Here is a 12,725-nt window from a genome sequence, read left to right on the forward strand (position 1 = left end):
CCACACGTAATAACAGTTGTAGCCATTGACATATATGTGTTCTCTAAACAGCCCAGTAAAAGTGCGTTGTTCGGGACATAATCACAACTTGGTTGCCTTGTGGCGAAGGGAGACCCACGCGACAAAAGAAACATGAACATAAGAAACATGAAATTAAATTGTAAACTTATATAACTATACATTATGCGCAGTTTTCCCGCGTCATAACCACTAGCTACGATGAATAGAACAACTTTGGAAGCGACCAGGGAGATGAACGAGCGGCCAGAGGGAGAGTTTGCACCGTCGGATAGGAGCGGTGACGTTATCTAGTGGAGAGAGGGAGGGAGGGAGGAAGGCTGGACTCCATTAGCTCAGCCCAGAGGACACAGTTTGGGATACTTCACTAGACCGACTTCTTTGGGATTTTCCTCTTTGAATAGACACAGCTACATGATTTAAACAAGGAAACTTGTTGACTATTGACGCGTCGGAAGTTCTAGTGGTTTTTTAGTGGATTCGGGTTGGTGTATTTGTGAAGGTGAGTGTGGACATAAACAGATTTTAATTTTCGCTCAATAATCGGAGTCCGTTTTTTTTACGCACTCTGCAGATAGTGGAATATTGAACACATATATTGTTGTGTATATAATGTTTAGCGTGTTGGCCAGGATGATTATACGTTTATATTTATTTATACGCAGTTTTCCCTTTAGTTTACGCACAATTGGAAGTATAGTGAATGACCGACTGAGTGTCTCAGAGCTCTTCTGAGTCTGCTTACGTAATCAACTTCATTGCCTATTTGTCGGTGTTGACTAATACCGTTAGATAGAGCAGGTGAACACTCACATATTGTTATCGAGGGACACGCGTGAAGTGTATTGAAGTTCAACTTGTGCTAAATGCAACCCATAGCCTGACCAGGCCGACCCTTTGTTCTGATTTAGTTATTGATTAATTGACGTCGTTTTGTTGTGAAGTTCACTGCCTCCACCTCATGCACTCTGTGTCCGACACTTCGAAATTAAAACATTTATCGAAACCCTAGGCTTGATGCAGACGTACACATTATGCCTTTACTGTGGAACTCAATGATGCGCAACAATTTTCCAGAAACAGAAACACAAACACTTAATGATTTGGTTGGCAATGGTCTTGTATCCATCCATGGCCACTTGGCATCTCCAAAATGACCTAAACTATAGATGTCACCATGCAGTTGGAATGATGTGCTCCTATTTTGCGGTCATCGGATTATTGTAATCTCTCAAGTGTACTACAGTAAGTCTTTCATGGGGCAGTTTTTCCTGACTGTTGTTATGTTGTCCCAGGATGGCGCTGGACGGTATTCGGATGCCCGATGGCTGCTATGCCGACGGGACGTGGGAGTTGAAGATGCATGTGACCGACCTTCATAGGGATGTTTCCTTGAGAGTCACAGGAGAGATCCACATCGGTGGGGTCATGCTGAAACTCGTGGAAAAACTAGGTAAGAGAAGCCAAGGGTGTCCTGTATTACACTACTACTATGTCTTGAATCCCCTTTTCATCCAAACACAACGCTTGAATACTGTTATAATATTGTGATTTGGGTGAACTATCCCTTTAATGTGTTCAGTAGACTACAGGATGTTGTTGTTGCCATATGTCACTTCTTTTCAGTTGACTCTCTGTTTTCTTCCCGCTCTGTAAATCATACCAATATGGCTCTATAGTTTTCCCGCTGTGGTTGACCAGGAGGTGAAAGGTCATGGGTTGTCACAGTGCAGCTTGCCTTGACCCCTGTTCCCTCTACCTCCCTGCTGCAGCTGGATTCAGCGTGACTGTTATCTGCTGATATTTGTGAGGCAGAAAATTCCTCTGTTGACGACTCCACTAGCAACTGGAATTCTGCTTCATGTAAACACTGCTTACTGACAATCGAAGGTTGTTAAAAGTGTTTTTCCGTATAAGAAGATACTTGTATAAGGAATGGGCATGTGCTGTTTCAGTGGTGGTGTCTGGAACCTAATGCTTCATGATACAAAGCCCTCCCCCAGTCTGTCAAATGAGAAACAGAGGGTAACTGCCACCAATGGAATTATGCACTGCAAGCTTTAAGTGAGTGGGCATAAAAAGGCTTCTGTCTCACCCTGTAGAACCCTCCGGAACACACTGGCCTGTTTCATGGCGGAGAGAAAGGTCGCTGAGTAGTAGGGCCTAGTGGTGCATTTTGGGAGTCAGTGACAACGTGCCGATGTGGATGGCGCCTGAATACTCTGCATTCCTCCATTTTTGCAGGGTTTTAATTCCCTCCCTGCCCATGTCCCTGTTTTTAGCCCTCCTGTTAAAAAACTCCACATAATTGAAGCCTTTGTTCCTTGTGGTCTGTCGTCTGTGCTGCATCTAGACTGGACCCATGTGCTGCCTGTGGGAGGACATGAATGTGTGTAAGCACCCCCTCCCTCTAGTGAAGGCCTGGCCTTGTCCACAGTGATATACTGTGTGTGTGTGTGTGTGTGTGTGTGTGTGTGTGTGTGCGCATGTGTGCGTGTGTGCGTGTGTGCGTGCGTGTGTTCGGCTTTGTTCGCACTCACAGAAAGCTTCGCAAAGTCGTACTGGTCAGTAGGCGACGACTACCTTTTGTCCCTGTGAGACCTTATCTGCAGGCAGTGGAGTCCAGTGGTTTGAGGTCTGGACGTCCACAGTCTAGAATAGCTTGGTTCCGTTGTTCACCACGGCTTGTGGTGACTCTTGTCACACCGAAGCAAACAACAGTGTGTGAGAGAAAGAGAGAAAGAGGAGAAAGCAAGATCCTGAAGTTGATCCATTTTAATGATTTTTTTATTTTTTTTACAGACTTTAACCGTAGCACGGTTTTACCATTGAAGCCATTTTATATTGTGTAATGTGTTTACGTAGTTTGTCCTCAACCCCCCGCCCCCCCCTGGAGTGAAGCAATGGTCTCAGTTCAGGTTCAGGTGACGTAAATAGACACTGGCGGCCGGTTGGTTGGTTGGCTGGTTGGTTGGCTGGTTGGTTGGCTGGTTGGTTGGCTGGTTGGCTGGTCGGTTGGTCGGTTGGCTGGCTGCACACCCGATCGCCTGTGCGAAGACCAGACCCTGGCAGGTTGTTTTCCATTGTAATGATTAACCCAGAACTTTCCATCCACCTAACACATGACCACACACTGGCCTTCGGGGGGGGGGGAGTGTGGTATATATATGTTTACCCTGCAGACTGTGTCAGCCCAGTACTCCCCTACAGGTCACATGACCAGCAGTGAAACCAGTTGAAGTTTGTACAAAGGCGGTTGTGCCGGATCCAGGGGAGGCTGGTGGAGGTAGAAACCGGAGGCTGGCTCATGGAAGGGAACGGGGGAATGCTATCAAACCCATCTAAAGGTCGTCCTTTAGAGTGAAAACAAAGTGTGAATCGTGTCGGCGCTGTCCCACCGTGGATAGAAACGGGATACCACAGACCAGCGAGAAAGTCGCGGCCGCGTCGTCAACGATCTTGAGTCCAGACGATCGGAAAGGAGCCGACACGCCTGGCTGTAACCTGTGAGGGAGTGAGCGAGCACATTGGGGAGGCCCCTCGCGTGATGAAACTAAGTTGTCGCGGGCAACCCCTTCTCATGTAACACCCTCTCAGGGGTTGGCAGTGTGGGAACAGGCTGCGTGTCCCATTGTGTGTGTCGTCTCCAGGCTCAACGTGGCCTGGTTTCAAGCCTTCTCCTCCTCCTCCGGAACTTGTTGCTGGTGACAATGCTGCGTAGTGTGTACAACCAGGCCTCAATGAACTGGTCTGAAGTGCTTTGGTCACGTGTGTGTGGAGGGGGGTCAGTGATTGGCTGCGTGAGGGGTCAAAATGGTTGTTGTTGTCTTGTGGGCTGTTGGTCTTTCTTTTGGCTCTCTGGGAGGGTGGCCTTTTGACGGTACGCTAACCACACACACACACACAGAACTGTGCTGGGGGACACGTAAATGCCATGCACTGTGTCCTCAGAAAGGACATCCTGTCGCGGTGACACTCAGACACACTCAGACAAACAGTTTGTGTTTCTGTTCGTGGCTAAAAGGGCAGCGCTCGGCATTCCACACACTCCATTCTGTCACACACACAGACACACACACACACACACACACACACACACACACACAGACCAAATTAAGATTCTAGGACCTCTCCACAGTGGCCTAACTGCTACTATTCAGAGCTTCTTCTCAGAACAACCTTTCAGTGTAGTTCACGTGTTTAAGTTTGGTTCTGGTATGTTGTCTGCAATGACAATAAAGTTGAATCTAATCTAATAGTATAGAAGATGTGTTATTGCGTGTTGATAGGACATTCGGTGGAGGAGTGTGTGTGTGTGTGCGTGTGTGTGTGTGTGTGTGTAATAATGTGCGTGTGCATGTGTGTTCTGTCTCCCATCTCTCGTTCCTCTCCGTCTCCTCCTGTGAGCACAGTGGCTCTCTCCCACCCGTCTCAGAATGGAGGCCTCTGGCTGTAAAGGGTTAAATAGTGAAATGCCAGGAAAGCACTTAGTTATTGATCACAGGCTTCATTTCCCCCCAGCTCTACAGGAGAGCAGTATTTAAGGTTGGGTGATTGAGAACCTCCAATCGCCCCCCCCCACCGCCCCCGCCTTCCATCACTTGTTTGTGTCTGCTTGGGACATTTGTTCTACTTTGTTCTTGTTCTAGAGTGCCCTGCTCTGAAAGCTTTGCTCTCTGTTGGGACTGGAGACAGGGAAACAACAACAGTGGACTAACTGCATTAGCTGTGGGCTTTATTTGATCAAAGGCAATATATCCCCCCTCTACAGTACGGCACAAACAGAAAGTTTGATGTTCAACGTATATATTAATATTAATGTTCAATATTACGGGGAGGCAGTAGCCTAGAGGTTAGAGAGGCCGGCTAGCAATCGGAGGATCGCTGGTACGGTCCCCGCCTCTGGAGGGAGCTGCATGTGCCCTTGAGCAAGGCACGCAACCCCCTAATCGCTCCAGGGGTGCCGACTTTGGCCCTAGAGCAATACATAGGCTACCACATTCCAACAATTGATTGACAAGTTGATTGCATGGAAAATGAACATTATTGTATTATTATTAGCTTCTAGGATATTTGTGTGGTGGCCTGGGAAAACCCTTCACATGGTGGCATTTTGACATTTTCATTTTTTTATATTTCCATAAATTAGAAGTTCTCAGCTATTCATAACTGGTTGAATGACTGAGATAGCCCTTTATTTTAAAAAGTTATGAGCATATTAATGTAGCATGTCAAAAAAAGTGAAAGGGGAGAAATCCTCCCCTTTCTCCTCCGGGTCGGGGGAGGAGCCTATGCAGATCGGCCGGTCTCGTTAGTCTGCTTGTGATGCGGTGGTAGTCTGCTTGCCTCGTCGGTATGCGAGGGACAGATCCATTTGTGTGTCTTCTAGTTAAGATGTTATTACTTTATGCTTATTGTGAGCATCAGTAAACTGGCAATAACACAGGTGGAAGTATCGTCTCTCCTTTCGCTCATGTGTGCGTGCGTTGCTTAACTGAGAATGAGACACGTTCAACGTGATGTTGTTTCGCTAGCAAACTACCCGCCACAAAAACATACAAATAAGTACTTTCTCTTTTGTTTTCTTAAAATGTTTATTCACCATAATGTAGTATGGAGTTCAAAGTACTAGAATACCACATAATATCAAAATCGCCAAAATCGCGATTTCCATCTATATTTGCTCTTTGCCACGAACGAACGCCAGCGACATCCGACGGGTTTTCCCAGGCCACCACACATTTGTCCTCTTAACGACGGATTTGAAGTCTCGCACTATTTTGTACCGACGACAGGTCAAATGTTCCATTTTGGTTGGCAAGATTCCCTTATATATATATTTGTCTTTATTTATTTTTTACCCCCAAAGGATGTGTTGTTGTTCTACACTATTCCTTAGGAGTGCATCCGTGCATCAGGACCCCCGGAATAGAGTTTGTTAGAAAAGCAAAACATCCGATTTTTGGGGAGGAGAGGAAATTACTCCATTAGTCTCCCTCAACATAGATCTATCTCTAGGGGCGCGCGGGGACGGCACAGAGGAAAGGAGACCTCCTTAAGTCCTGTGTGTTTTTGTCGAGACGTCCAGCTGTATTGTCCTCCAGTCTTTTGGTGGCCAAGGCGTAGAGAACATTAGCAGTGTGAGCGAGCAGGCCCGCAGCTTTGGCTGCCATCCTACCAGAGTACCTTTGCCCTCAGTGTAGTGTTGGTCCTGCTTAGCTTCACCCAGACTGCTGGAGAGAGAAACAGAGAGAGAGAGGGGGAGGGGGGAGGAGTAGTGACAGAAGGCTGCATGAGGGAGAAGAAGAGGAGGAGGAGGAGGAGGAGGAGGAGGAGGGGAAGAGAGAGGAGAGGAGGGTCCAAGGCCCCCTCTGTGATGTGAGCCACAGCGATAGAATTCCATAAAAGTCTTCTGTGGAGCAGGAAATGACTTGCAAGGTTTGGCATGTTCTCTGGACGCTGCCATGCCGTCATCCCAGCACACTGCAGCCTCAGCTCTCTCTCTCTCTCTCTCTTCCTCTCTCTCTCGGCTGGGTTTGCCTTCCATCAACTGTTCCCTTTTTCGGAAAATGTATTAAGACTGTTAAGACGTGTGCGTTTTGACTCAGTTGTTTCCATCCAGTTGTATTCATTGAGAATTTCAAGTGGTTTTGGAGGGGAGGTGGGGTATATTTTTACAAGCCATATATGAGTGTTGGTACTTTTCCTCTTGGCCTTCTATTTAAAGCCTTTGGTACTACTGGACACCGGCGTTTTTTAAATAAACGGACGTTAGTAGTAATCTCGCATTTCCTTTCGGAGAGGGTATCGGACTCTCCTGATGCTCTGACAGAACGGCAGATTTGAACGCCCCGAGTGGAGCGGTCGTGGTCGGGGGCGGTCAGAGGAGCGGTCGTGGTCGGGGGCGGTCAGAGGAGCAGTCAGAGGTGGCAGTGACCAGAGGAAGATGCCCTGCGTTCCACAATGGAGCGGGGAGTTCGGGAAGGAAACGAACGCGATTTAACACAGGATGTGTCCGACTTCCTGTGTATTTTTACTCTCCAGCCCTATCCCTCTCCCCCTCCCCTCCCCTGTGTTTAGGGTCTTTTTTTTGGGGGGGGGGAAGGATGTTCTGCCTTCCCATAATTCAGTTTGGTCGAGAATGAGGCTCTTTTGGTTCCTGCAAGATGCTCAGATAAAATCCCTCCGTTGTTCTTCAGAAGGGTAGACGTGTGTGCTGAATAGCTCACGTCACGAACGCGTGAACGACAGCCCCACATCAGGAGAGACGGTCAATAAGAACCTCTCGGTGTCAGATCAGCGCGTGTCTTCTCAGATAAGCGCGTGTCTCAGATAAGTGTGTGTTCTCATTTTTAACCGATCGCGTTGCCATGACAGCCATATACGTAATGCATTCAGATTGGTGGTTCGTGACTCTGAAGCGGTGCTGTCCATTGGTCTCCCTGGCAGCCTCTGGTCTCCACAGTCAGGTCCTCTTCCAGAGAGAGAAAGAGAGAGAGAGAGATATGGCCTGACTCTGTGATCGCCCCCACTCTCATCTATCATACAGGAAGTAGTTAGGCTAAGTAGTAGCCCTGCCCTGCCCAGAGCTTTCCTGTTACAGTAGAAAGATCCTGCTGTGATTTGGGGTAGACACACACCCCACACACGCACACGCATTCAAGCACAGGCATACACGCATGCTCTGGCACACACACACACACACACACACACACACACACCCACACCCACACACAGCAAAAATTACACACAAGTTATAATCTCCACCATGTCAAAGCCAAGCACTTGACTCCAAATTGTGGTCACATCCCAAATAGAGCGTTGAAATGCACATGAGTTTTGGAATTCCTAAGATGGCCAAGATATCTAGAACACGCAGTACCCTTTCTTCCTCCCTCCCTCCCTCCCTCCCTCATGCTCACTAATTGTCATTTCTTAAAAGCCTCTGCGTATGCTCGCTCCCCCCAAAAACGAATCTTAATTAGTTACGTTTGGCATCTGAAACATGCAGTGGAAAATACTTTTATAGTTCCCCCCGGGAACACGACCCTGTTGTTTTTTGTCCCTCCTCTCTCCCTGTAGGGGTTGGCTGCAGTTGTAAACCCAGCGGAGGGAAATGTCAGGCATTCACACGGTCGGAGAAACGGCACCCACCTGCAGGTCAATGGAATAGTGTAGCAAACATGGCACTTTCGTTTTTTGGTTCCTCGGCTACATTTAATTCCAAAAGACCCTGTCACTTCCTCTTTCCTACTCGCCGCCCCCCCTCCCGTTCACAGATCTCAGACAACTAGCTCGGTGTAAGCGACACCTCATCGCTCAAGAAGTAGGGCTGCCGAACAGATACAAACATCGTCGCGTTAGCATTTCGTGGTCGTGAACTCGGCGAACGACGGGTGATGAAGAAGGACGCTAGGAATGAAACGCAGCCCTCTTCTAATTCCTCCTCCTCCTCCCTTTTTTCATTCCACAGGCGGTTAGCATGCTAGCTAACTGACCTCGAACCCCTCTCCGCGGCCCTCGGTGTTGATTATTCCCTGCTGTCCGACACAGAGGCACTCCGCCTTTGCCGAGGGCTGTGTTTGTCCGTCTACGTACTTCCTGGCCAATGTTATTTAGGCTAGGCTAGGCTAGGTGTAGCACAAACAGCAGCTGTATAGACTACTGTAGTCTATCCCAATATTGACCCTGGCGGAGGTCCTAATAGGCGGCTGCCACTCTGCCCCGCCTTCACAGAACAGAGGCCTCCTTCTATCCCTCGGGTCTTTAACCCCCGGGACACGGCCACTCCCGCGGGAGAGACCCACCAAGATGGGGAGGGAGGGAGGGAGGAATGGTCAGAGATGGAGGCATTAGGATGAAGGACTGTCAGAGAGGCACAGACAGACAGACAGACAGACAGACAGACAGACAGACAGACGGGTTCCCCATGGTCAGAGATGGGGGATGAGGATGAAGGTCTGTCAGAGAGGCACATAGATGGATAAGGAACGGGGCAACAACCTCCGTCTCCTGTGCCAGAGGGGGATGTGAGAGATGGATGCAGCACGGATCCTCTGGCCTCTCTGCACCACTGATCCCAGGCCAGGAGGATGGGTGTAATGTGATTACGGCACTGGGGCCTCCAACGGCCTAATTGTATAAAGCTGTGTGAGGGCGGAACCCCCCCCCCCCCCCATTGTTTGGCTGTGTTTGGATTATGACACAAATGGATACAAACTACCTGTGGCCACTGAGGAGAGGAGAGATGAGAGGAGCAGCTCTGCTGTTACAGGACACAGCCCAACCTACTGGCTCTGTCCTCCCTCTGGAACAGGCCCACTGGGAATGGAGGAAGGGCAGGGGTGGGGAGGGGTGGTGGGGGGTCAGGGCTGACTGTGACACGTTGGTGCCACTGCCACATGGTTTCTGGACCATTTTGTCTGGTTGGCTGACTGGTTGGCTGGCTCGTTGGCTGACTGGCTGGCTGGCTGGCCGGTTGTGTGTTAATGGTAGAATCAGACACACAGAGAAAGCCTGAAGAGCAGCCCAGCTCTTTCCACCACACCAGAGACTGTCCCTCCGGGGCTTCCGTAGTTGGACACGGCTCTCCTCCCCCCGTCTCCCTCAGCTCTGGCTCTATCTCGGAGCTTATCCTCTGAGGCTCCCGGGAGTTCCCAGTGATTCACCCCCCCCCCCGCCGGGGCGGCCTGGCCTCAGTGGGAAAGCCTGGGAGACTCAAGGGGTCTTGGAGGGTCTTGGCTGGGCCGATCCTGGAGGATACTCCCGGCTCCACCTCTAATCCTGGGGTTGCAGCAGGCTGTGTGGGTGGGTGTGTGTGTGTGTGCGCGCGCGCCCTGTCCAGGGTCTCGTTGCAGGGGTCCCTATGGGAGGTATAGGGTGTGTGACTGACTAGAAGATCAGTCAGATCAATAACAGCCTGTCTGCTCCCACTGGCCAGCCATGACCTCTACTCCATAATGTCCCCTGTGTCTTTCTACCTCCGAAAAATACTTGAATACAATACTGTGTGTGTGAGAGAGAGAGTGAGTGTGAGTGTGAGGTCAGAGCCATTAGCCAACGAGGGCTCCTATAGTGCATGTCTGATGCCCCCTAGAGTAGCCTAAAGCCCCCTAGAGTGGTGCCTTTGTATGTCCAGGGACAGCTAAAGTTAGACTGCCTGAAAAGCTTCAAGGCGTTTTCCTGTTGATCTGAGGGAATGAGTCCAGTGGGCCAAAGGGTATCTCTCCGTCCCGCATGTTTAATGTTTCATTACCGTAGGAGGAACGCTCGGCCGTATTCGATCGGCTATCGGCAGGATGCGCTCCAGGACGATAATCAGAGGAGGGTTTATTCCTGTCCGACCTCGTTCCCCCCCCCCCCCGCCCCCCCCCCCCCGTGTTCCTGTCGGAGCGGGAGGGAGGGAGGGAGGGAGGGATGTGATTTGTTCTGTGTTACCGGGAGGGAGGTCCGAGGGGGGGGGGGGGGGCGGGTCGAACGGGCCCTCTTGTCTTGGATTATGGGACGTGGACCGGACATGCTGCTGTGGCAGTTCTACTCAGGGAACACAGGCCTGGAATGTTATGTGGTTTTAAAAAACAGTCGATTTTACGATCATGTTTTTTTTGGGGGGGGGGGTTATTATTCATTCAGGATAAAAAAAAAAATCTACACTTGGAGATTTGAAATGGATTTGAGCCGATACAGAATGTTTGAAGCCGATATCTCACAGCGTGACGTCTCTTCCCTCGGTCACTCGTCCTGAAAACAAGTTTGTCTGCTTGCTGCCGGACGTCAGTCCCCTTTCACCACAGCTTTACCCTGGCTGGCCCTGATATTTACACAATAGCACGAGCTGTGATGAATAGCCTACCTGCCGCTGTATCCAGTTAATTCTTCTCCTGCGCATGCCCAGAGGCTGTTGGACACGGAGTCTTATCACACGTTGTAAGCCAATGTTGTGTCCTGACCTCGTGACTACGCCATACAGAGGTCACCTCTCAACAGAAAAAGAAAAAAAACACAACATAAATAGCCTAGCATCAGGGCTGTAGGTACTATCAGTAAAACTCCACTGCACTAGATGATGCGAGTCTCATTGTAACACACGTGTTTGATACCATTCCTCATTCCATTCCGTGCATTAGAATGAGCCCGTCCTCCGATTTCTACCTCCACACCGCCTCCCCTGGTCTACATGCGATGGAGAGTAGAGTGTATAGGACAACAAAGTGGACCAGTTGTCTCTCAGCCCGTCCATAGTCCTTGGGCTTCAACGAGCGGATGTAGCAGCCTATATTTAAACACAAGGGGCTGGCGTGGCACGGAGGGCGACTGTACTGCACTGAATGTTTATATCAGTAAAGAGGGAGGGAGGGAGAGAGAGGCCGAGGCCGTCATAAGAAGGCCGAGGCCGTCATAAGAAGGCCCTGCGTCTTTGTTGTGTTTGAAAACACGCCACTCAGCCGCTCGCCTCGCTTCGCTTCCCCCCGCGGCGGCGGCGCCCGGGGGGTCGCCAGGGAAACGAACGTTGCCGCCGCCCCTTACTGCGTGACCAACCTCACCCACCGTGCCATGATCCTATCAGCTAATGGCCAACCTTGCAGCTGTGTGTGTGTGTGTGTGTGTGTGTGTGTGTGTGTGAGTGTGAGCGTACGTGTGTGTTCCCGTTGTGTGTGTGTGAAAGAGAGGGTCTGTTGTGCACATGATTCTTCCATTAGAGACACTTCAGGAATAGACCAGTAATGTTACTCTAGAGAGAGGGGGGAATGTGACACACACACACACACACACACACAGGCTTTACTGTATGTGATGTGGGAAGACTTATCTAGTTGATCTGTAAAAGGGATGTAAATGCAGGCAGACTTGAGACTAACGATGCTGCTGTTGAATCATGACTGGCGTTGGAGGGATTTTTCAACTGGGGCCAATCGGCATGACATGGGTGAAAAGGTACCACTCAAGCCTGTCCTGTATGTGACAGGGTCTGGTGAAAAAGTCCTCAAGTAGGGCAAGGTCATTTTTCAGTTCTAGATTATGAAAGTGCAGATTGTAAACTTACAAATGATGTGTCATACATTGAAATCTGAACATAGTTGGAGGTATGCTTCTTTGAATGTTGGTCCACCTCAAACCAAATACCGGAGAACTTGTTCTGAATCGAAACACACACAAAACAGCTGCTAGTAGCTAAAAAGGAACATTGCTACGAGCATCTAACATCATCACAACATGCTAAAAACACATAACTACACATAGTTAGATGATCACGCAGTCCTTGATTTTGAACACGTCCAAAAATGTACATCTGTTTACAAGCCATGTAATCACTTACCCAGTAGCCTATGGCAGACGATACAGTGAATCCAATTCACAAATTATAAATATTTAGTGATCCTAAAACACTTTCAAACTTCAACACTTTCAAACTTTCCTAATATTCCAAAAAACGCTTTTAAAGACGCTTTTCGGTCATTTGCGCGACTTGAGAATTACCAACATGTGGACCTTTTCACCCGACCGTGTCACATATGAGAAATAATTGTTTTCATTTCTAGTCGTTTCCCCATTTTGTTCCCCCAGAATAACTGAAGGTGTTAATGTTTCTGTGTTGAACGTAAACGTTTCTTCTTTCATGTTTAACTGTGTTGTTCGACGGTCAACGACAAACCTAATCTAAAACCAAGGCAACTGCTTCCAATAATCATAAAGCCTCTGTCCCCTGT

General features: G+C 49.1%; 2 protein-coding genes across 2 annotated transcripts in view; both read left to right on the forward strand.

The window, feature by feature from the left end:
* Positions 1–219: 219 nt before the first annotated feature.
* The window catches only part of stxbp6 (syntaxin binding protein 6 (amisyn)), a gene marked incomplete at its 5' end in the record, with an annotated part of 122,789 nt that continues 110,283 nt past the window's right edge, over positions 220–12,725 (forward strand). Inside the window, 2 exons of the mRNA XM_080523596.1 lie at positions 220–298; positions 494–520. Coding sequence (XP_080379722.1) covers positions 220–298; positions 494–520 — 106 coding nt within the window. The remainder of the gene's footprint in view (positions 299–493; positions 521–12,725) is intronic.
* fermt2 (FERM domain containing kindlin 2) overlaps positions 377–12,725 on the forward strand; it is a 46,509-nt gene continuing 34,160 nt past the window's right edge. The window contains exons 1-2 of the mRNA XM_080538913.1: positions 377–520; positions 1,314–1,471. Of these exons, the coding sequence (XP_080395039.1) occupies positions 1,315–1,471 (157 nt within the window). The 5' untranslated portion in view covers positions 377–520; position 1,314. The remainder of the gene's footprint in view (positions 521–1,313; positions 1,472–12,725) is intronic.

Source organism: Nansenia antarctica, assembly GCF_963989245.1.
Source record: "Nansenia antarctica genome assembly, chromosome: 1".
NCBI lineage: Eukaryota > Metazoa > Chordata > Actinopteri > Argentiniformes > Microstomatidae > Nansenia > Nansenia antarctica.